This window comes from Aptenodytes patagonicus, chromosome 8 (genome assembly GCF_965638725.1).
Source record: "Aptenodytes patagonicus chromosome 8, bAptPat1.pri.cur, whole genome shotgun sequence".
NCBI lineage: Eukaryota > Metazoa > Chordata > Aves > Sphenisciformes > Spheniscidae > Aptenodytes > Aptenodytes patagonicus.
The window spans coordinates 11,311,472-11,333,760 of NC_134956.1; the positions used below are offsets into that span (position 1 = coordinate 11,311,472).

General features: G+C 59.6%; 1 protein-coding gene across 4 annotated transcripts in view; it reads left to right on the plus strand.

Moving 5' to 3' along the window:
- CELSR3 (cadherin EGF LAG seven-pass G-type receptor 3) overlaps window positions 1–22,289 on the plus strand; it is a 35,564-nt gene that overhangs the window by 5,581 nt on the left and 7,694 nt on the right. For 2 of the 4 annotated variants that reach the window (XM_076346356.1, XM_076346359.1), the window contains exons 2-28: window positions 5,571–6,203; window positions 7,832–8,054; window positions 8,503–8,618; window positions 9,963–10,051; window positions 10,475–10,632; window positions 10,844–11,007; window positions 11,473–11,598; window positions 11,772–11,941; window positions 12,187–12,372; window positions 12,542–12,652; window positions 12,924–13,092; window positions 13,353–13,494; window positions 13,686–13,806; window positions 14,126–14,309; window positions 14,403–14,504; window positions 15,131–15,145; window positions 16,820–16,914; window positions 17,638–17,847; window positions 18,341–18,524; window positions 19,026–19,175; window positions 19,389–19,569; window positions 19,875–20,042; window positions 20,373–20,499; window positions 20,677–20,883; window positions 20,991–21,165; window positions 21,721–21,833; window positions 22,144–22,223. In XM_076346356.1, the coding sequence (XP_076202471.1) occupies window positions 5,571–6,203; window positions 7,832–8,054; window positions 8,503–8,618; window positions 9,963–10,051; window positions 10,475–10,632; window positions 10,844–11,007; window positions 11,473–11,598; window positions 11,772–11,941; window positions 12,187–12,372; window positions 12,542–12,652; window positions 12,924–13,092; window positions 13,353–13,494; window positions 13,686–13,806; window positions 14,126–14,309; window positions 14,403–14,504; window positions 15,131–15,145; window positions 16,820–16,914; window positions 17,638–17,847; window positions 18,341–18,524; window positions 19,026–19,175; window positions 19,389–19,569; window positions 19,875–20,042; window positions 20,373–20,499; window positions 20,677–20,883; window positions 20,991–21,165; window positions 21,721–21,833; window positions 22,144–22,223 (4,399 nt within the window). Of the gene's footprint in view, window positions 1–5,570; window positions 6,204–7,831; window positions 8,055–8,502; window positions 8,619–9,962; window positions 10,052–10,474; window positions 10,633–10,843; window positions 11,008–11,472; window positions 11,599–11,771; window positions 11,942–12,186; window positions 12,373–12,541; window positions 12,653–12,923; window positions 13,093–13,352; window positions 13,495–13,685; window positions 13,807–14,125; window positions 14,310–14,402; window positions 14,505–15,130; window positions 15,146–16,819; window positions 16,915–17,637; window positions 17,848–18,340; window positions 18,525–19,025; window positions 19,176–19,388; window positions 19,570–19,874; window positions 20,043–20,372; window positions 20,500–20,676; window positions 20,884–20,990; window positions 21,166–21,720; window positions 22,224–22,289 lie in introns of those variants that run through there. The other 2 variants (XM_076346357.1, XM_076346358.1) reach the window with 2 other exon arrangements.

The following is a 22,289-nucleotide window of genomic DNA, read 5'->3' on the forward strand; positions in this document are numbered from 1 at the left end:
GAGCCATCTTTTCAAGCTGGGTAAGGGTCCCAGGGCTGCCCTGGCCTTTCACAACTTGCATGCCTCTCCTGTCTTGAGGAGCCTACTCTCAGGAGCTTCCTCCCCTGCTAGGTCCATCACAGCTGGAGGTTCTGACCACAAAGTTAGGGTGGGAGACTTAAGGATTTCCGTTCTTGGTTAGGGAACACTTTTGGAGTCTTCTTGGTTATTGTATTTTAGTCCCTGTCTTTAGAGCTACTGGAATAGTGACATTCATACTCTGTGCTGGGTGAGGGGAGTCTGATTTACTTCTGAGATCTCTTAACCTGTCAAGTATCATCAAAATTTTGAGAGGTCTGCCAAAGCCCTTCAGAAGTGGTGAGGAATGTTCACCTTAGTCATACCTGTCTCCTCCTTTCCTGGCTTCTCTATCTGGAGGTGTTTTACTGCTCCTCAGCTGCAAATGTGAAAGCTGCCCCTGTCTGTCCCCAGACCATCCTCACTATCTCTGGGGTGGCTGCTCGGGGTGTTGCAGTCAGAGCAGTGGCTTTCGCTGTCTCGGACACTGGCTCTGCCGCTCAGAAGAGGACAGGTGGTGATGCACCGGAGCCTATTTCTGAGCTCCTGGTCCTCCCAAGTGAGGGACAGGGGTGCGTCCCCTCCTGGGTCAGGGAGGCTGTTTGAACTGAGCTGCCGTCTTCCTGATCCCTGGAGCTCCCTGGGAGGTTGAAGGCCAAAATGTTTGCTGCAGGGGAAGGGGAACCTCTGCTAGTGACTCCGAGGCTCTTGGGGTGGGAGTGTTTGCTAGAGCCCATGCCTCATGCCCCATGGTGGGCTGGGGTGCTACCCGGGGATCTGGAGAGCCTCTGGCAGCACAGGGGGATGGGAGAGATGGGCTCTTGCCCTGGCAGACCCAGGAGACTGTTGGGCAGTGGTCGGCAGCCCTGCTCCCCCCAAGAGGTTTCCAGTGCAGGCCTGGAGCTCCATTCCCAGGCTGACAGTGCAGCCCCCCTGGAGGAGTCTGCTGCCCATCCCGCTCTCCAGCTGGAGCTCTTCTTTTGGTAGCTTTGCTGCTTTTGAAGCTGGTAATTGTCAGTTTTGGAAGTGCAAACATGATGCCCCGGTTCTGCCCAGCACGAGGGTTAGAGCCCCTCACGTCCCTTCTACCTGCACCTTTCCCTGTATCATGTTTCCAGGGCTCCTCGCTCTGCTGCATGAATATTCACCAGGCACCAGCTCTCCAGCCACAGGATTTAATCAGAAAGGCTGAGCATTCGTGATTAAAATGCCTCCCAGGGGGGTCAGTGCCTCCAGCCAGCTTTGGGCTTTCTTTTGGTAGCTTTTTTTTTTCCCCCCATTTGCAGCAGGTCATTCTCTTAACCATCTGCTTCCCCTTGCATGGAGCCGAGGGGGCAGGCAGCCCTGGGTGTAATGCTGAGGTGGGACAGCATGTTATGGGGGAGCTTACCAAGGAGGGCTGTGGGGCCAGGGCTGGCTCCGCATTGCTGTGGGGAACCGCGAAAGGGGTGCTTGGACTTTCCTGCTGTGGGCTGGGCAATGCCAAAGGCATCGGGCACCCTGCAGCCCACCTTCTTCCCCGGCCATGGCTTCCTTGCTCCTGGGAGGCATTGCTGGCCTCTGGCCTGCTCCAGGACTCAGCATCGCATCAGCCAAGGCCTAATAATAGCCATAAATCTGGCGGATGTCTGCCAGCCTGTTACTGGGCGCTGAGCAGCCCCAAGTAAGCTCTTGAGAGCGAGAGCTGTCCGCCGGGCCTCGCGGCTGCTTCTGGGTGAACCATGAGCTGGAGAGAGGAGAGCGGGAGGCAGCTGGGCTTGAACCGAGCTCACACTCGCCTTGGCCAGAGGGGCAAACTGCAAGGAGGGGAAAAAGGGAGAGGAGAAGGAGTGGGGACATGGTGTGGCGACGGGCTGGGGCCACCCTGCCTTATTCCTGCTGAGAAGGGAGCTGGTGTCAAAGTGGTGGCTTCCCAGGGTGCTGCCTCACCAGATGGTCCCTCGGGGAGGGATGCCTGGCTGCTGGTGGCTTGGGGAGCATCTTATGCCAAGCACGGTTGAGCCACACTTGTGGCTTTCCCCTCACTCTTGCCTCCCCAGGGCTGGGTGCTCTCGGCAGCCCATGAGCCTCTTGCAGAGAGAAGGTGCCTCAGAGGATGCAGGTGATGATGCCAGTTCCTTGCGCTGAGCCCAGGCAGCTCTAAATCCCCTGGCACGTCCAGCCAGGTGCTAGATGGAGCTGTTTGGTAGCCGCTGCTTATGCTGCCTTCCATGTCAGAGCCGGCAGGGTGTCACATGGGGGTGGTTTCTCACCTTGCTTCCATATGGGGCGCGAGCAGTTTGATTTCAGAGAGAAGCAACCCCCTTTCCTCCAGGAGATTAGCTCCTGGGTGACTGTACTGGCGCTGCTGCTCCCCCAGCCCAATGTGAGCCTTATCTCCAGAGCACCAGCCCCAGCACGCAGGCTGGTGCTTGCGTGGGAATTTGCAGGGTCGCCAGAAAGCTCTCACCTTCTGAAGAGTAGAAGAGAGAGAGGGGGGTAAAAAAGGAGACATTTCAATCTTTAAATCCTCCTGCACTGTGAACTTCAAACGGGGCTGAGGGAAATCAAAAGGCTTTGCAGCACGGCAGCCACAGGGAGAGAGGAACAGTAAAGGCAGCTTTGCATGTGAGGCTTGGAGCTGGGGCATGGGCAGGGGACGGGGGGCTGGTGTTTACACCGCCTGGCCCTCGGCGGGGCTGGGGCTGACCAGGGTGCCAGGAAGCCTGCTGCTCCTCCTGCCACATTGCACTGGGTTGCAGGAAATGGAGCGGTGCTGAGCAGGGTCTGGCTGAGTTTGCCAGGCTCGTTTCATGTGTGGCCTTGGCATGGTCTGGCCAGGGCTGCCTGGTGGTGACAGACTGGTCTGTTAGTCTGTCCTACACGCCCTGGTAGTGGTGCTCATTTGACCCCAGGTTACATCTGTGCACAGATGTTGCCGCACAGTTATGTCGCACTTGGAAGAACGGGCAGGGGAGATGTGGCGGCACGGGGCTGCGCTGCACCTTCGCATGGCTGAGGATGGGATCACCCCAAAGATTGTGGGTCCCCTCCCTGCTCTGCGCAACACAACATGGTGTCAAACCCGGGCTGAGAGAGGGACAGAGATTACAGTGTGTGAGCAAACGAGCAGCTCTCCTGTGTTCACACTGGTAATGCACCGTGGTCCCTCCAGGGCCACCGCAGGCAAGACTGAACTGTGGCACCTTTGGTGCAGGGTCCTGCTGATGGGGTGGTCACACCAGTGTGCTTGGTTATAACCCGCATGGCTGCCTGTTGGGTTGTGAACAGCCAGAGCCACTGAGGGCTTGTCCTTCAGCTTTCTGGCTGCGAGGTGAAGGGGCAGAGTGTGAGCAGCCCAGCACTGGGTGTCTGATTTGCCCATGCCAGCATGTGCTGGGGGATGGGTGAGGGCTGGGGCAAGGCAGAGGGGGGGCTGCCCTCGGTGGTGCTGGGGGATATTTGCTTTAACTGCTCTTCCCCTGAAGTGAGCTCAGCCCTCCTGCCTACCTTTTCACAAGCCTATCTCCCATGACAGTGTTTAAACTGGAGGCCAGAGTGTTGAACCTGATGCAGATGCCCAGGAGACGATGCACAAGGCTGTCTCTGTGGAGCTGATTTACCTGCCAGGGGTCAGCATGGCCGACGGGGAAAGGGGAACATCCCAGAAAACCCCTTGCTCATCGTTCAGGTGGCCTTGCCTATGGGGGTGCACGGGCTGAACCCACCGTCCCCAGGGGAAGGGGGTGGCTTGTGTTTGCCACTTATCGGTCATGTGTGGGGGATGTTACAGCACGGCTTGGTGCCCAGGGATAGTCCTGGGGGTCACCACTGACATGTTCTGATGTAAACGTCTTGGGATGATGATGGAGAGCCAGGTTTCCAAGGAAACGTGGGGATTTGGGGCTCTCTGGTAGATGTGGGGTGGGAGATGGGAAGAGCAGGTGACAGCCATGTGCTGCTGACACCCACGGGGCATTAGCGTTGGCGTGCTGGTAATGGGCTGGAAGATGGGTTGTCCCATTTCACCAGAGCAGTGAGGCTCTTGGTGAGCCTCGTCAAGCATTTCTGGGACCACAGAGGTAGGCGCAATCCTTGCCTTGTGATGCTGAAGGCTGGCTCTGCCTTCAGGGGGGGCTGGGGGAGAGAGGAGGTGTCCTGGAACATCAGGCAGGCTTCTCCCCTTCCTGGGTGCTCTGGCCAAAGCTGCTAGCAAAGGTGCCCGGCGTGGCCTGAGCAAGGGGGACCTTGGCAGGCTGCTTTGTGGGATACCTACTGGCAAAGCCACTGAGTGGGGTCACATGGAAAGGAGAGTTAATAACTGAAAAATAAAACCACTGCCCAAACTTCTGCCTGGGCAGAGAGGGGGAAGAGCGACAGGCCCAGCAAAGGGCCAGGCAGCTTGCATTTGGGCAGTGTAAAGTTGTGAAGCTGGGGAATGGGCTGGGGCACTTGTGCTCTGGAAGGGACTAGTAGGAGTTTTATCTGAGCAAGGTATGGGGCTTGCTGCCTGGCAGGTCCCCAGCTGGGGTAATTACAGTCTGCGTCCCAATGGGAGGGATGCTGTGTGCCTGCCTGTGCTTGCAGCAGGGTTTCCTGGAGGAATTCGGAACGTGGTCACATCTGTCTGTCTGTCCAGCTCCCATCTTGGCCAGTATTTCCTAATTTGCAGCAGGGTATGACCTTCCAAGGTAGTGGGGTGAGGCAGGGGGTCCCAAATCGCATAGCTGCTAGGATGGGTGCTGTGGTGGGAGCTGCACCGTTGCCTGTGCAGGCTGGTGCTGCGCTGCCTGCGCCCCTGCAGCCTGAGCTGCTGGCGCGTGAGTGTGCCTAACGTGGGGGTGAGATGCTGCTAACAGCTAGGGTCCTGGGAGAGGGCAGGCTGGCACGCTCTGAGTGTGCGTGCACGCTCTTGTGTTCATGCCTGGGAGATCGCTCGTGTGGTGCGGGGTCCCAAGGGGAGGGAGTTTGTTTCCAAAGAAAATAAAGATTAAAGAGAATTAAACAAACCGGAGATGGGCCGAGGGAGGAAGAGATGTGGAGCAGATGGTGAGAAGGGGGGAAGCAGGGAGACCGGCACAAAAGCCTTGGAGACCCTGGAGGAGAGAGGAAGGAAACGGCAGGAGGAGAGCACAGGGAAAGAGAGTGTGGGGGAGGCAGACAGGGCGACGAAGCAAAACACCCCAGGCCCTGCCCAGCCTCCTGCTGGGACTTCCTTCTGCCCAAATCTCACCAGCATCTTTGTTCCTGAGAGCTCAGTTTGCTGCCGAAATCCAGGACTGGGAGGAAACCTGAGAGTTGTCTCAGTGGAGAGCCTGAGGGGAGGGAGAAGGTGCAGCCACACCGACCGCTCCCCCTCTAGCCCAGGTGGCACCCTGCTGGCCCCCAGGGCTGTGGCTCCAAGCTTTCTTAGCCAAGGACTCGGGCCTTTTGGGGGCTGCACTGAGGTGCAGAGCTCTGCCCTGGGTTGGGAGGGAGGAGACCCTCCAAGCAGTAGGCAAAGACCTGCAGCGTGTCCCTGTTCCCTCCCACAGATGGGATCCACAGCGTGACAGCCCAGTGCGTCCTGCGGGTGATCATCATCACGGAGGACATGTTGGCTAACAGCATCACGGTGCGGCTGGAGAACATGTGGCAAGAGCGCTTCCTCTCCCCGCTGCTGTCCACCTTCCTGGAAGGGGTGGCCACCGTGCTCGCGACGCCCAAGGAGGATGTCTTCATTTTCAACATCCAGAATGACACGGACGTGGGCGGCACGGTGCTCAACGTCAGCTTCTCGGCCCTGGCACCGCGGGGCGGGCGCTACTTCAGCTCAGAGGAGCTGCAGGAGCAGCTGTACATGAAGCGCATGGCGCTGACAGGCGCCTCCATGCTGGAGGTGCTGCCCTTTGATGACAACGTCTGCCTGCGGGAGCCCTGCCAGAACTACATGAAGTGCATCTCCGTCCTCAAGTTCGACAGCTCGGCCCCCTTCATCGCATCCCCCTCCACCCTCTTTCGGCCCATCCACCCCATCACTGGCCTGCGGTGCCGCTGCCCGCAGGGCTTCACTGGGGACTACTGCGAAACGGAGATCAACCTCTGCTACTCCAACCCCTGCCTGAATGGTGGGATCTGCACCCGCAAGGAGGGGGGATACACATGCGTTTGCCGCCAGCACTTCAGCGGTGAGTGCCCGGAGCTGGGGGCTGCAGGGGGATGGGTGAGCAGGTCCCTTGGCGTTGCTGTCACCATGGTGGGATGTTCTTCCCAGCAGGGTGGCAGGTGGCAGAGCCCCTCTTTTCCTGCAGAGGTCCGGCTCTGCTCCTGGCTCTCCGTGTTTCCATGGCACTGAATGCACAGGGCTGAGGTTGCCACAGAAGTCTGTCTTCTAGGCGGGTGGCATGGAGGGCTTTTGGGGACCCTGGCCACCACTTCCCAGCCTTTTTCACAGAGCAGGAAGACCAGGTTGGACCCTGCCAGGCTGGGGCACAGGAGGCTCCTCGGCCCTGCCCCATGCCAGTGGGGCGATGGGCTCTGGGACCATTGGAGGTGCTGGTTTCAGCCCGTGACAGTCTTCAGCTGGTCTGGCAGAGGTGTGTAGCCCACGCGTGGTGGGTGAGCTGCTGCCCACTGAAAATGGAAGGGGAGGCTGGGCCTAGCTGCCCCACTGGGCAGGGTATGATCCAGGCAGATCTGGTCCTAGCCAGGGGGAATCCCTGGGTTGGCCAGTGTCTTGTTGCCCCAAGTCCTTGACAGGCTGTGGAGACCTGTGCCCGGACACAGGCAACCTGGAGGTGAGGGAAGGTGGCCAGTGGCTACTGGGGAGGGAGCCCTTGCTTTGCCCTCCCCACCGGGAGGGAGCGTGGCAGCAGATGGCTACCTTGGAGCCGCTCTGCTGTCTGTGGCTCCTGGTGAGATAAGCAGAGTCAGTGGTAATTAACCCCCAGCATTTGAAGCGTGAACAGCCATTAGCAGAAGGGTTAATGAGCTCATTTCCCTGTCACTTCATGCTGTCTCCCCATCCTCCTTGTGTGCCATGGAGCAAGTAATGGAAGCAGGGCCCGGGGCGTAAGACTGCAGCTGAGCGGTTCCCTGCATGCTGTGGGGACAGCACGGGAAAAGGGGCTGGCCAGACTCCCTGCACTGCACTGCTGAGCTGGCTTGGGGCATCCCCGTTAACAATGCCAGCAAGGTGCAAGGATATTCGGTGTCCCTCATCTGGCTGGTTTCCGCTTGGCTTTTGCTCCTACGTCAGAGCCTGCCCGCAGGGTTAGGAGGCTCCTGGTGCCGTGGGTGAGACTTTCATAACTATTGGCAGGGGAGCTCAGTGGTGCTGGGCTGTCCCCACACCCCAGAACCAGGACTGCAATGCCTGTCCCAGGCTTGTGCAGTGGCTGTGTGCAAGGAGGCACTCTCAGCATCACCAGGACTTCCCTGGCTTGTCCTTGCCTCTCCACCCTTAGGACCATGCAGCCCAGCTGTGGCCAGTCCCCTCCTGTCCCATTCCCATGCCATCCTAGGTCCAAACTTGCCCCTTCAGCCAGAGCTGTCATCCCATCCAGCCCAGGGGCTCGGGCTGCAGGGCTGGCAGCGGTAGCTAGCTTGCTGGCTGCTGTGGGGAACACCTGGGTGACACCTGGGTTGTTACATGCTTTGCCTGCCCCCAGCCGCCCCACAAACTCCTGCCCCTTGGCTGCCTTGCCCCAAACTTGGGCTGAGGTCTGCACCCCCGGGGCAAGGAGTGGATGGGTGGCCGCTGCGTGCGTGCCCTCCAGCCGGGACGTGTCCCAAGCCTCCCTCTCGCTCCCCCCAGGAGAGAACTGCGAAGTGGACAGCCGCTCGGGGCGCTGTGTGCCCGGCGTGTGCCGCAATGGCGGCACCTGCACCAACGGCTCCGATGGGGGCTTTCGCTGCCAGTGCCCGGCGGGTGGCTTCGAGACACCCTTCTGCGAGGTGTCTACACGCTCCTTCCCACCGCGATCCTTCGTCATGTTCCGGGGCCTGCGCCAGCGCTTCCACCTCACCCTCACCCTCTCGTGAGTCCTCTCCCTCCTCCGCTAGACACTGCAGCCAGGCCCCACTCTGGTGGCTCTTGTGCACCCTGGGCCTGTCCAGGGACTCGCTGGTGCTCTCCAGACCCCTGCGTTACTGGCTTTGCCTTGCCATGGGGCTGCCCTGGCGCCTTTAGCCAAAGGGCTCTGCATCTGCACTGGCAAGTCTCCCCTGGCATCAGCTTGTCCCTTCCTTCAGTGCCTCTGCCCTTCCCTGCTGCCAGCTCTCTGCCCCCATGCCAGGCCCTCCCATGCTCCCAAAGCATCCGCTGGATCAAGCTCCCAGCCCCTTCTCAGCTGGGCTTGCACCTGGGGCCAGGGCCAGGTCTCACCTTGTCCCTGTGCCGGGATGCTGGTGTGTGCCACGGGAGAGCAGAGATCTCCGCGTGCTTCTTGTGCGCACCCTGCCCTCCCGCTTCCTCCCTTACCCCAGGTTCAGCACTGTGGAGCCCAGCGGCCTCCTGCTCTACAATGGGCGCCTGAACGAGAGGCACGACTTCCTGGCGGTGGAGATCATCCAGGGGCAGGTCCAGCTGAAATACTCCACAGGTAGGCTCGGCCCTGTCTGTCGTGGGATTTGTGCCATGGGAGCTGCGAGAAGGCCTGCGCTGAGCGGGGAGAGCGGGGTGCTGCCCTGGATGGAGCCCATGCTAAGGGAGACGGGGTTGAGAGAGGTGTTGGTGAGCGTCAGTGGATGGCACAGAGGACGGGTGTGTGTCTCAGAACCCTCCCTAGGCTTAGGAGTGCAAGTGCAGCAGGGGGGTTGTGAGCACAAACTGGGAGAAACCCTTTTGAGGTCTCCCCTGCCGTTCTGCCCCATTATGTCATCAAGAGCTTCATCTCCTGCCTTGCCATGAGCCAGTCTGGAGAAGAGGAACCTCTTGGGAGGGTGTTCACTATCCTGTCGGTCTCATCCCTGCTGCCTTGTGCCCATCCTGCACCCATCCTGCCTGCCCCAAGGGGTGTCAGGATCAGCTGCCAGGAGCACTGGGCCCTCGTGTTAACAACTGGGGCTTCCCTCCCGTCCTGTGTCCAGTGCTCCTCCCCTCTCCCCTGCACGCAGCGCCTGCTGGCCATCCTGCTGCTGCTCTGGCTGCGCTGGTCTCCTCAGGGCAAGGCCCAGCAGCGAGTGGCTGGCAAGGGACCGGCTGCATGGTGCCAGGGCACCCTGGCAGTCAGCCTGGACAGAGGAGCCATCCCAGGGTGCTGACTGCCAGTCCCAGGGTTGTGATTCCCCCGCCCTGCTCCTGCCACAAGGCTGCAGCAGACAGGGGCTGGCGTGCCAAGCTTGTCTCTCTGAAGCCCTTCTCCATCCCTGCGTAAGGCTGTTGGCAGTGTGGAGGGCTTGGTGCCTGCAGGGGGACGGGCACGTCCAAGGGCTGTCCAGCTTCCCTCAGCGTGCCATCATCCCTGTTGGATCGAGTCCAGAAGAGGGCCACAAAGATGATCAGAGGGCTGGAGCACCTCTCCTATGAAGACGGGCTGAGAGAGTTGGGGTTGTTCAGCCTGCAGAAGAGAAGGCTGCGGGGAGACCTTATAGCAGCCTTCCAGTACCTGAAGGGGCCTACAAGAAAGCTGGAGAGGGACTTTTTACAAGGGCGTGTAGTGAAAGGACAAGGGGTAATGGCTTTAAACTGAAAGAGGGTAGACTTAGATTAGATATAAGGAAGAAATTCTTCACTGTGAGGGTAGTGAGGTACTGGAACAGGTTGCCCAGAGAAGTTGTGGATACCCCATTCCTGGAAGTGTTCAAGGCCAGGTTGGATGGGGCTTTGAGCAACCTGGTCTAGTGGAAGGTGTCCCTGCCCATGGCAGGGGGGTTGGAACTAGATGATCTTTAAAGTCCCTTCCAACCCAAACCATTCTATGATTCTATGATCCCTGTCCCCACAGGAGAGTCCAGCACAGTGGTGAGCCCCTACCTGCCGGGGGGTGTGAGTGATGGGCAGTGGCACACGCTGCAGCTCCGCTACTACAACAAGGTACGTGCGCCCCAGCTGTACCCCCACATGCATGGGTCTCTCTCCCTGCGAGGCATGACCAAGTGGTTCTGGTTTTCCTGTTCTCTGGCTCTGCCCCATGAGGGAGGCTGTGGAGAGAAGGTAGAGGTAGTTTTCAGCCCTTGGGGATGGGTGTAGTGGAGCAGACAGCCAGGTGCAGGGGGAGATTGACCCTCAGGACCACACTTGGAGGTGGCAGTGTCCTTGCCCGTATCCATCTCTGGTGCTGCTTTCTGGGCTTGTCCAGAGATGTCCCTCCTGCAGATGTCCCTCCTGCTTCGCTCACGCTCCAGCAGTGCAGCGGTGCCTGGGCCATGCTTAGGCCCTTTCCTTGCTGTCGTGCGAGCCCTTGGGTGTCTGGGTCTGGGGGCATGTGTGCTGCTAATACCCTGCGTTTGGTTTCAGCCCAAGGTCAGCGCCCTGGGGGTGGTGCAGGGCCCCTCCAAGGACAAGGTGGCCATCTTGACAGTGGATGAATGTGACGCCTCAGTGGCCCTGCAGTTTGGCAGTGAAATTGGGAACTACTCCTGTGCTGCAGAGGGTGTGCAGACCAGCTCGAAGAAGTGAGTTCCTCAGGGACTGTGTGGGGAGAGTAGCAGGGCACCTGGGTCCCCTGCAGAGTCAGCTCTTCACATCTGGGACAGCTGTAGTTCCAGGGGGCTCGGCTGTGTGTGTCCCTGGGGATTTCTGCTTCCCAGCCCCTTGCGTTGGGGACCCAGCTGTCTGGCCTGAGGTCGCTGTGGCTCTTGAAGCCCTGGGCTTCTGTCCTTGCAGGTCCCTGGACCTCACAGGTCCATTGCTCCTCGGAGGGGTCCCCAACTTGCCGGAAAACTTCCCTGTTACTCACCGGGACTTTGTGGGATGCATGAGAGACCTGTACATTGACAGCAAACGCATCGACCTGGCCTCCTACATTGCCAACAACGGAACTGCTGCAGGTACCAGTGCCTCTGCTCCTGCCAGCCCCTGCCCTGGGAATTGCCCCTCATTCTCATGCAGCAGCACTGCTGGGCTGTAACAGCAGTGTGGTGGCACAGCTGGAGCTGAACAGCTTTCCATCGGGGAAGGGGGCCTCCAAATCCCCCTAAATGAGCCAGTCCCCATCCCAGCTAATGTTCTGGGAACATCCCCTGATCCCAAGTGCAGAGCCTGCAGAGCTGGCTTGTCTGGGAGATGCTAGGTAGTCAGTCCAGCTCCGCAGTGTCTTTCTTCTGGCATAAGGAGGAGCAACAGCCTTGATCCTCATCCCTGAGCAGGCAGGGTCTGTGCTGAGAGGCTGAGTGGCTGGGCTTGCCCCTCTGGCAGCCAGGGAAAGGCCTGGGGGGCATTGGTGTCTCTCCATGTGGGCTGGAGGGAGGTAGTGAGCAGGTCAAGTCTGATATGGGTGACTTTGATACCTCTAGGCTGCCATGCCAAGCACACGTTCTGTGACTCCAGCCCCTGCAAGAATGGCGGCACCTGTTCTGTCAGCTGGGGGACCTACTCCTGCCTCTGTCCTGTTGGCTTCGGGGGCAAAGACTGCCGCCACCGTGAGTGAGCGGGCACTGCTGGTTGTGGGCAGGGTGGGTGCGGGCAAGACTGTGCTGGGTTTGCTGTGGAAGTAGGGTAAGGGGTCCCTGTGAGATGAACTAGCTCTGTTGTCCCTGCATCTAGTGCTCCCTGTGTAGTGCCCATCCCTTTTCACCTCCACTTTCCTTTCCAGCCATGCACCATGCCCACTATTTCCAGGGCAACAGCGTCCTGACCTGGGACTTCAAGACAGATGTGAAGATCTCAGTGCCGTGGTACCTGGGGCTGGCATTTCGGACGCGCCAGCCGGATGGGGTGCTTCTGCAGGCCCATGCCGGCCAGTATACCACCCTGCTTTGCCAGGTAGGGCCACAGCCTCATCCGCAGCACTGTGCCCCAGCCTCTCTTGCTGTCCGCCCCAGGAGAGCAGGAGAACCCTGCCCTCCATGTTGACTCCAGCCCAAGGAGAGGGTGGTCATGGGGAGAGGTGTTTAGCAGGGCTGGGTTTCCCTCCCCATGCTCAGAGCTCAGAGGGAGGGTAGGCTGGAGGCAGCCAGAGTTGGCGAGGCCTTCGCTCACTGCTGCCATTGCTGGCTCCCTCTCTGCAGCTGGCTGGGGGCCTGCTCTCCTTCATGGTGAGCAGGGGGTCCGGCCGCAGCACCAGCCTCCTCCTGGACCAGCTGCGGCTCAGCGATGGGAGATGGCACGACCTCCAGCTGGAGCTGCGGGATGTCCGCAGTGGGCGAGACTCACGCTACGTCATCACTCTCACCCTGGACTTTGGGCTCTACCAGGTAAGTGTTGCTTGAGACCCCGGCACCAGAACAGAAACTGTGGAGGATGCTTGGCATACACGGGCCGGGCTGGGCCTCTGCACCCTCAGAGAGGGCTGGGGTAGGAGAGGGACAGGGCTGGGGCAGGGCTGATGCCAGTTACCCCATATTACTCCCTGTCCTTCTACAGGACACGGTGGTTGTTGGAAATGAACTGCATGGCCTGAAGGTGAAACACCTGCATGTGGGGGGAGTCCTGGGATCTGGCGAGGTGCAGAACGGGCTGAGGGGCTGCATACAGGTAAGTCCATTGCTATGAGCCTTCCCTTTCCAGCGGGTCTGTTACATGGAGAGGTGGAAACACAAACCTGGCAGCTGCTGCCAGTGTCCATCCTGCTGGTGACACTCTCCCTCTGAGCATTCAGGGCTCCGAGGTGCCGTGGGGCAGCCATAAATCAATGCAGCAGGGGTGATGGCAGGTGGCTGCCCCTGGGGGTTTGTGGGGGGGCAGGAGGACTGGAGCCTCGCGTGTGTGTCTTGGCTTCACCGTGAATTTGTCATCTGCATTGCAGGGTGTGCGACTGGGTGACAGCATCACCGGGACCGCGCTGCCCAAGCCCAGCCATGCCCTGCGGGTAGAGGCTGGCTGCAGCGTGCCAAGCCCCTGTGACTCCAGTCCCTGCCCGGCCAACAGTATCTGCAAGGACGAGTGGCAGAGCTACTCCTGCGTCTGCCAGCCAGGTAGGGCCTGCAGCCCCCTGCCACCCCTTTGCTCTCCACACCTGTCTTCTCCTCTCCCTCTGTGGCTCCCTCCTAGCCTGTGACTACTCTCCTGCCTACCCCTTGGGCAAGTCCTGGGCCCAGAAATCCCCACCAGACACTCATTAGTTTTTGTGGGGAACAAAATCCCTCCTGAGCCCGCTGAATCCACTCCTTGGTGCTCTGGCCCCTCTCAGGGGGAAGGTGCTTCCTTTACACAGTGCTCTCTGTCCACACCTCAGGGTACTATGGAGGGGACTGTGTGGATGTGTGTCACCTCAACCCCTGCAAGAACAAGTCGGTGTGTCGCCGCAAGCCAGGCTCACCCCTGGGCTATGTGTGCGAGTGCGGAGGGAACTTTTTCGGGCAGTACTGCGAGCACAGGTGAGTTGCGGAGCACAGGGCAGGGCCATGGCCTCTGTACCTGGCTCTGTGCTGCCCTCTCATCCCGGCTATGTGACCAGGGACTTCTCAGTGCCACCCGGCTCCTTGGAGCTGCTGAGCAGCTGGGCTGGTGGGAGGAGAAGGCCTGGGGGATTTGGTGGTTGTAACAGTGGAGGTGTTTCTCTCCCTAGGATGGACCAGCAGTGTCCGAAGGGCTGGTGGGGGAACCCCACCTGTGGGCCCTGTAACTGTGATGTGAACAAGGGCTTTGACCCCGACTGCAATAAAACCAACGGGCAGTGCCACTGCAAGGTGAGGGGCAGCTGTGCCCATGGGGACGTGGCCCATGGCTTGCCTGGATCCCTGCTCGTCCTTGATGCTGTTCCTTGTCCCATCCAAAGGCCTGGCAGCTGCCCAGGCCCTGCTTTGTGTGCCCACCTCTGGGCTGGATCCCTGCTCAGTTCTTCTGTGGGGCCCTCCTGCCCCAGCACGGTGATGATGGGGGCAGTGGGGGTGGTTGCAAATTGGGAGAGCCTGGTCCTTCTCTGCCTTGGCTCCAGCAGTTCCCCAGGCGCCAGCCTTGGCTGCTGTCCCGATGGGCTGTCTGATGGCTGTCCCCGTCTCCCCCCAGGACTTCCATTACCGCCCCAAAGGTAGCGACACCTGCCTGCCTTGTGACTGCTACCCCGTGGGCTCCACCTCGCGCTCCTGTGACAAGGAGACGGGCCGGTGCCACTGCCGGCCCGGGGTCATCGGGCGCCAGTGCAATAGCTGCGACAGCCCTTTTGCCGAGGTGACGCCCAGTGGCTGTGAGGGTGAGTGTGGTCGTAGCGGGGAGCTGGTGCCACGGGGCTTGGTGTCAGTGGCCTCCCCCTGTGACCGGCCCCTTGGGCTGCGTGTCTCTACAGTGCTCTATGACGGCTGCCCCAAAAGCCTGAAGGCAGGTGTGTGGTGGCCCCAGACCAAGTTTGGCTTCTCAGCTGCGGTGCTGTGTCCCAAAGGCTCCTTGGGTGAGTGGGGGATGTGATGGGGAGGGGAGGGGGCAGCGTGGCTGTTCTGCCGGGGGCTGTAGCAGCCCCAGCAATATCACTTTGTCCTCGTGCTGTCCCAGTCCCATTTAGCTGGGCTTGAGAGCTGGGAGAACGAAGTTGGAGGAGAAAATGCCTCAGCCTGGGGGAAAGCAGAGGGGGCTGGCCACAGGGCTGGGAACAGGCTGTAGGGTCTAGGCCCATCACCTAGCCCCTGGGCTGTGCTGTTCCCTTGGCCTCCATCCCCACCTTCTCCCTGCTGCTTTTTGGTTTCAGTGGGCTTGAGGCTGGGGTCAGGCCTGGCACAGCAGCTTGGCGCCCGCAGCACCTTGCTGCAGCTCCGCTGGCCCCATCCTCAGTGTGTGCTGCGAAGGGAGCAGGGCACAGCATGTCGTTAGGTGAGTGTCTTGGGTAGGAGTCATGTCCCAAGCTGGAGGAGGCTGTCCTCGGTGATGGCGAAGGTGCGAGCAGGGTGTCTGGGACTGTAGGGCAGCACAAGCTCCAGGGGACAATGTAAACCTGTCCTCCAGCCATTCACCCCGGGAGGAGGCAGGTTCGGCTCCTAACTTGTCGCTTCTCTCCCTGGTTCTCTTGCCCTCCGTGCTCAGGCTTGAGGGGCACAGGTAAGGTTGCTCCCACCTCCTTCCCCGTGTGCTGTAAGGGCTGTGCCATGCGGCTTTCCCTCCCTGCTCCCTGCCTGGCACCCTGCACACCCCTGCACTTATCCCGCTGCTTCTGGAGCTGCCAAGTGTCTTCCCAACGCTTTGCCTGGCCTCACCACTCCTACACACCGCTTCCCTGCTCCCGGCGCACTAACCAGCACAAACCCGGCTGCAGCCGCATGCAGCCCCTGCCACCCGCTGTCCTGAGCCTGCAGCTTTGGCTCTGGGCAGGTCTGCACTCTGCTCCCCGTCTGGGATGGATGCTGGCTCTCCTGGGCTGGTACCTGCTTGCTTAGGCTGGGAGGGGAAGGAGCTGGTGATGAGCAATGGGTAGTGAGGCCAGGGAGGCCATGGAGGAATGGCCGTGGGGTGGAGGAAGGGGGAGCTGTTTGAGCAGCAGGCAGTAGGATGGGGGCAGGAACTGATGGGCATGCTCAGCACAAGGTCCTGTTCCCTCTGCCCAGTTGGCAGAGGGAGGCAGAGGGACCTGGGGGCCAGATCCTGCACAGATCTGCAGCTGAGACAATCTGTGTTCTCTGTTGATCTCTGTTCTCTGCCAGGGGAAGGCCAGCAGTGTGGAGGTTTCTTTGTTCTCCCTGTTCCCAGCTGCAATGGCACTGGTCCCTGTGCTTCTGCAGCTGGGGGAAAGGTGGTTGGGGAGGACAGCTGGGAGCTGGAGATGATGGGAGGGGGCATGCTAGTCACTGTGGCTTTTCTGAGCAGCAACTGGAGTCTGCTCCAGGCTCCCTCTCCCAGACCTGGCCACACTGCTGCCCTCTCCCAGCCATGGGTGCCTGGGTGGGCTCCTGTGCCCTGGTGCCTTCCCCAGGAGGGCCTGGTCCATAGTCCTGCCAGGTACACCGGGGTCACCCAGGTTCCTTTTGCTCAAAGTCTGCGTGGTGATGCTCCCGGCCCAGGACACTGCTCTCCATGTCTGCTTTAGCAGCACTTTTGGTGGTGGTTAACAGCTGATCCCATTCCATTGCTGTGCAGTAGTGCTTGGGCCCCAGGCAGGGATTGGGGTCTTGCACTGGGTACTGAACCCACACTGCTGGATGGGTCCTTCTCCATCCCACTCCTCCATCCCACTCGGCTGCAGGGGCTCATCTCTGGGGTGGGTTTGCCAGCCCCACAGCACGGGTGTTGTCCTCCTGGCATGACTTTGCACTGTAGAGAGAGGCAGGACCTCAGCAGGCATTGCAGGCTGTTGGCTGGGGGATGCCTAGAGCTGCATGGGCATCAGTAGTTTGGGGTCAAATGTGCCCTGAGGACATGGACATGTCCCCACCAGGAACCAGGGGCTTCTCCAGCCTGAGCTCTGCCAAGTCACTTATTCCTCTTTGCAATTCTGTGTGATGGCACCTGGTGTGATGCAGTGCAGATGCACACATAGGAACCCAGCTCCTGGAGGGAGGGGATGGCAGCAGCTTGCCACGGTGATGCAGACCAAGGGTGGAATGGGTTGCGCTGGTGCAAAGCAGGAGGATGGCCCTGGGGTGTTATAGGCCCTCCTCATCACTTGCCGGTGCTGCTCTTTGGGGTTAGCTGGTGCAGAGGGTCCCGGCTGGGGGGATGCAGCAGGGTAGCCATGTATCCCGTGCTGAATTTCAGACAAGCCCTTCCTCCTGGTTTTAGGTGCAGCCATCAGACGCTGTGATGAGGAAAAGGGCTGGGTGGAGCCTGATCTCTTCAACTGCACTTCACCTGCCTTCAAGGAGCTCTCCATGCTGGTAATCCCCTCTCGGCTCTGCAGCCCTGACAGGGCAGGAGCTGTACGAGCAAGGGCTCAGAGCCAGGTTTCAAAGAGCTCAGCTCTCCGTGGGCACCTAGAGTAGGAGCAGGCCTTGCCACAGTGCTCAGCACATTTCTCTTCCCATCTCCTGCCCCCAAACCCATCCTGTGGGAGCATTGGTCTGAGCTGAAGTTCACTTTGGTTTGTCTCATCTCTTGAGTGTCCCCGTCAGAAATGAACTGTGGCCTGCCCCATTATTTGAGAGGAAAACAAATAACCCTGAGCAGGGCTGAATTGTTTGAAGCTGGCGGAATGTCTGCCCCATGGGACATCTGTAGCCCCCAAACCCTTCAGTGACAATTACCTTTGAAGTATCCAGGCAAGCTTATTAAACACTTGCATCCCACCAAGGCTGAACTGTAACTGAAGCCAGGAGAGTTTCCAGGGAAGTATTGCTAGATGAGATCCTTTCATCTCCTTGGCCTCTGTCATGTATGTTACTGGGTTAGCTGGGCCTGGCCCAGTGCAACCCCTGATGTGTTGCTGGAGGCTGTCTGCCTGCCAGTGTTGCTCCTTGTTCTAGTGACCACCACTGTGAGTGTCCCTGGCTTGTGCCATGGTTTCAAAAATCATCTCTGGGCCCAGCGGCGCCTGCAGCATCCCAGTTTCCCAGGGAGGAACCGCTTAATTGTTTAATCCCCTCCTTTCTCCCCACTGGCAGCTGGAGGGCTTGGAGAGGAACGAGACTGAGCTCAACACAATTGAAGCCAAGAAGCTGGCCCACCGGCTCCGGGCCGTGACAGACCACATGGACCACTACTTTGGCAACGATGTGCACATCACTTTCCGCCTGCTATCCCGCCTCATGGCCTTTGAGAGCCGGCAGCGTGGCTTTGGCCTGACAGCCACGCAGGATGCCCACTTCAATGAGGTGAGCCCTTCCCCCAGATCAGGGTGGCTTCTGATGCTGCTTCTCTTTATCAGCCACCCTGAGCCTGGGTCTCTGAGGGGATCAAGGATGTCGTGAGACCGTGTCAGGAGCACTGGGCTCCCCAGTGCCACACAGACATTGACCCGCAGGAGCGAGACCCGTGAAGGCCACCTGCGTGGTCAGGGCTGGAGCTCAGGGTGGATGAGAAGAGGCGGAGAGCTGGGTTTGCTCAGCCTGGGGAAGGGAAGGCAAAGGGAGGTCTTATTGCTGCCTGCAAGTCCCTCATGGCAAGGGTGCAGGGAAGATGTCTCTGCAGGACACTGGCTGATGAGCATTGAGTGTGGGGCCCTGTCGTAGCAGAAAGTACCCCTCTTCCCCCAGCCCTTGTGCAGCAACTGGGCAGAGAGCACAGTGCTGCAGCCTGGGGATGGTCAGGACGGGGCCCAAAGGCAGTGCTTTCCTCACCCCCTGCCCCCATGTCTCTCCCATGCAGAACCTGCTGCGCGCAGGCAGCTCTGTGCTGGCACCTGAGAACCGGGAGCACTGGGCCATGCTGCCACACAGTGAGCACGGCAGCGCCAGCCTCATGGAGCAGCTGCGGGACTACTCGGGCACACTGGCCAGCAACATGAAACTCACCTACCTCAACCCCGTTGGCGTCGTCACCCCCAACATCAGTGAGTAGGAGCTGGCTGGTGGTGGGGCCTGGCTGCAGTGGTGCAGAGCCACTCCTCCATCACACCCTGTCCCTTTCTCATCTCACTTCACCTCAGTGAGGATGCTGATAACCTCCTTGGTGGCTCTCTCAAACATGGGGAGGTGTTTGTGAGAGACATCCTGGTCCCATCCCTGCCTGGAGTAGATAACACACCACTGAGAGGCAGCAGAGCCAGGAGTGTGCTGCCCGCTCCCAGTTACCTCCCAGTGTCTATTAAAAAAGCTGCTGGCCTGAGTGGCAGAAGTAGCCTGCCCTACAGCAGAGCAAGGATCTGGGCTGGGAAGGAGCACTGTGGGTGCTGGGATCTCACGTCATGCCCAAACATGGGACATATCCACAACCCAGCCTGTAGCTCGTACGGTCCCTTTGCCAGTGACTTCAAACCTGGGGTGCCCTGGAGCATGGTTGCTCTCCAGTTGGCCATCTTAGAGCTGACTTTCACTCCCTTGCTCCTTTGCAGTGCTGAGCATTGATCGCATGGAGAACCACTCCCATATCCGCCGGCGCTACCCTCGCTACCACAGCAGCCTCTTCCGGGGCCAGCCTGCCTGGGACCCCCACACCCATGTTGTGCTGCCACTGTCGGTGCTGAGCCCCCCAAAAGTTGAAGGTGAGCATGTGAGCATCACTCGGGAAACAGCGTGGGTGGGCGTGGAAGGGAAGATGTGTCCCTGCTGTGAGACCTGGCTCTGTCAGAGGTCCACAAGTCACCCTTGAGAGCTCAGAGTTTCTGACTTCACCACATCCCAAGGCTCCTGGTGGGGTCACAAGCTGCCTTCAGAGCAGTGTGTGTGTGTTCTCACCATCCCCTTGTGTGCCTCAGCTGCCCCCACGGCGGTGCCCACACTGGCTGGGGGCGAAGGGAACTACACTGTGGAGAACTCCTCCCCGAGGCAGGCGCTGCCAGAGCCTGAGCCTGCTTTCACTGTGATCATCCTCATCATGTACCGCACCCTGGGGGGGCTGCTGCCTGCGCGCTACCAGGTGGATCGCCGCAGCATCAGGTACGTCCTCCTCCCCTTTGTCCTCCACAAGCACCAGTGGAGAGAGGCTGGCTGGACTCTGCTCTGCCCCCTCCGGCAGCTGCTGAGTCTGTCTGCAATGGCTTGGGTTTGGTTCCCAGCCAGACAGTCCTGCGGTACTCAGCCTGTTCCCCACCCTGGCATTGCTCTGCCCCATGTTTCCTGACCCATGGTGCGGGCTTGGCAGAGCTGTTCCTTCTGGGACATCCGTGGAGGATGTCTGGGAAGTCCCCAGAGGGCTGCAGCTGCCAGTCATGGAGATGATAGAGCTCTGCTGCTCCTTGCAGGCTCCCCAAGAATCCCGTGATGAACTCCCCCATCGTGAGTGTGTCTGTGTTCAGCAATCACACCTTCCTGCGGGGGCCCCTGGACACCCCTCTTGTGCTGGAGTTTCGCCTGCTGGAGACGGCCAACAGGAGCAAACCTCTCTGCGTCCAGTGGAACCACTCCAACCCGTGAGTCAAGCACAGCTGGGCCACTCGCTTTGAGCTGCTTTCCCCAGGCACCTCCTCGTTCCCCGAGTCTCCCTGGCCATGACAGGCTGTTTGCCTGGGTAGCACTGGGAAGTGGGGGTTTCCGCCCTCTCGCAGGGGGTTTGTTCCTGCTGGAAGGGCACAGCAGGGTCCCTGCAGGGCTCTGGCTCCAGTACTTCAGCTGTAGGAGTGCAGTTGTATCTGCTGGTAGAAAAGCCTTGCCAATCACCCCTCTTCTCTGCAGTTCCTTCCCCACATACCACACTCATCTGTCTTCTCTCCTAAGTGTGCTCTGCTTTTTGGTGACTGCAGGACCAATCCCTCTGGCTTCTGGACAGCCAGGGACTGCGAACTTGTGTACCGAAACACCACACACGTCCACTGCCAGTGCTCCCAGTTTGGCACCTTTGGGGTTCTGATGGACAGCTCGCACCGAGAGGTAACCTCAGCCTGCAGGGCTGTGGGTGGTGGTAGGGGCTGTTAGCCACTGGGTCCCAGAATAAGCAGGCACAGGCAGAAAATTCCCTGTGGGACAAAAGTAGAGTTTGAGGGCTCAGCAGGCTTCCCACGTCTTTCCCTAACACCACCATTTGCCTTTGGTTCTCTGCTGCTGCAGCAACTGGAAGGTGACCTGGAGACACTGGCAATCGTCACCTATTCCTTAGTGTCTCTCTCCTTGGTGGCTCTGCTGCTGACCTTCTCCTTCCTGACCTGCCTCAAAGGCCTCAAGTCCAACACACGTAGCATCCACTCCAACATAACAGTCACCCTCTTCTTCTCTGAGCTGCTCTTTCTCCTGGGCATCAACCGCACCGAGAACCAGGTCTGTGGGCTTGAACAAGCACGCCCATGGGGGTGGGGGCGAGGCATGGATGGTGCAGTTAGTGTTGGCACAGTGGGACTATCTCTGAGTGGCTTTTGTCTCCTCAGTTTCTTTGCACTGTGATTGCCATCCTCCTCCACTGCTTCTTCCTCTCCACCTTCGCCTGGCTCTTTGTCCAGGGCCTCCACATCTACCGCATGCAGACCGAAGCCCGCAATGTCAACTTCGGGGCCATGCGTTTCTACTATGCCATCGGCTGGGGAGTGCCTGCCATCATCACCGGTAAGAGCTGCTTGTCCTACAGCCATGCCAAAAGCGCTGATTCTCAGCAGCCTCCTGATCCCCTGCTGTTGCCTGGCTCACTTACCCGGTGGGGATTGCTGAGGGTGGACTTGCCATGGCCAGCAGTGCTGGCAGCGAGCAGTGCTGTGGTGGTCAGCTGGGGACCACTTATCAAGGGCTGTCGTCTTGCCTCCTGGGGAGAAATAATTCCTCAGCGCATCTCCTCATGGCTTGTTCAATGGGCATGGGGCTTCTGCTGTCCCAGGGCTTGTAGTTAAGGTCTCCCGGTTTCCCAAGCCTGCATGCTTGGGTGATCTGTTGCTGGCAGTGAATGTCTGCTGGGCTGTGGCAGGGACGCCTGGAGAAAAGGAAATAAAGGCCCTGATGCTGGGGCTCGCAGTCCTGGTTCTTTCCCCTGTGTCAGGGAAGCCTGTGCACAGGGCAAGGAGCAGCGAGACACCCCCTTCACAGCCTTCAGTGCTGGGATGGGATCGACATGGCTCGGGCAAGTCCAAGGCTGCTGAGTTTGGACCTGACCTCTCCCTTCCTCCGCAGGGCTGGCTGTTGGCCTGGATCCTGAGGGCTACGGGAACCCTGACTTCTGCTGGATTTCCATTCATGATAAGCTGGTCTGGAGCTTTGCAGGCCCCATTACTGTCGTCATTGTGGTAAAACCCTGTCCTGTTTCACCCACAGCCCTCTCCTGCCTCCCTTCTCCACACCATGGGCACTTGCCCCTTCCTCGGCTGCCCACTGCCTGCCCCCTTCTCTGTATTCTCCTTCCTCAGTTAGAGGCCCTCTCTCTGTCCCTCCTTGCTCCAGCCAAACTTGGGGGAGGCCATGGCTCGGGCATGAAGGGGAAAGGAGGGGATGTTCGCATGGGCCTGGCAGACCTGGAGTCTGCCCACACTCTGCGCTGGGGGTGTCAGGTCAGAGCTGGCCCTTGGCACAGCTTCTAATCAGTGCCAACGCTTCCAGATGAATGGGGTCATGTTCCTGCTTGTGGCCAAGACATCCTGTTCCCCAGGCCAAAAGGAGACCAAGAAGAAATCGGTCCTGTGAGTATTAGTGGCTAAACGCCCAGCAGAGCTCCTGTGGCTTGTGGGTTTTAGCATTTTCAGTGA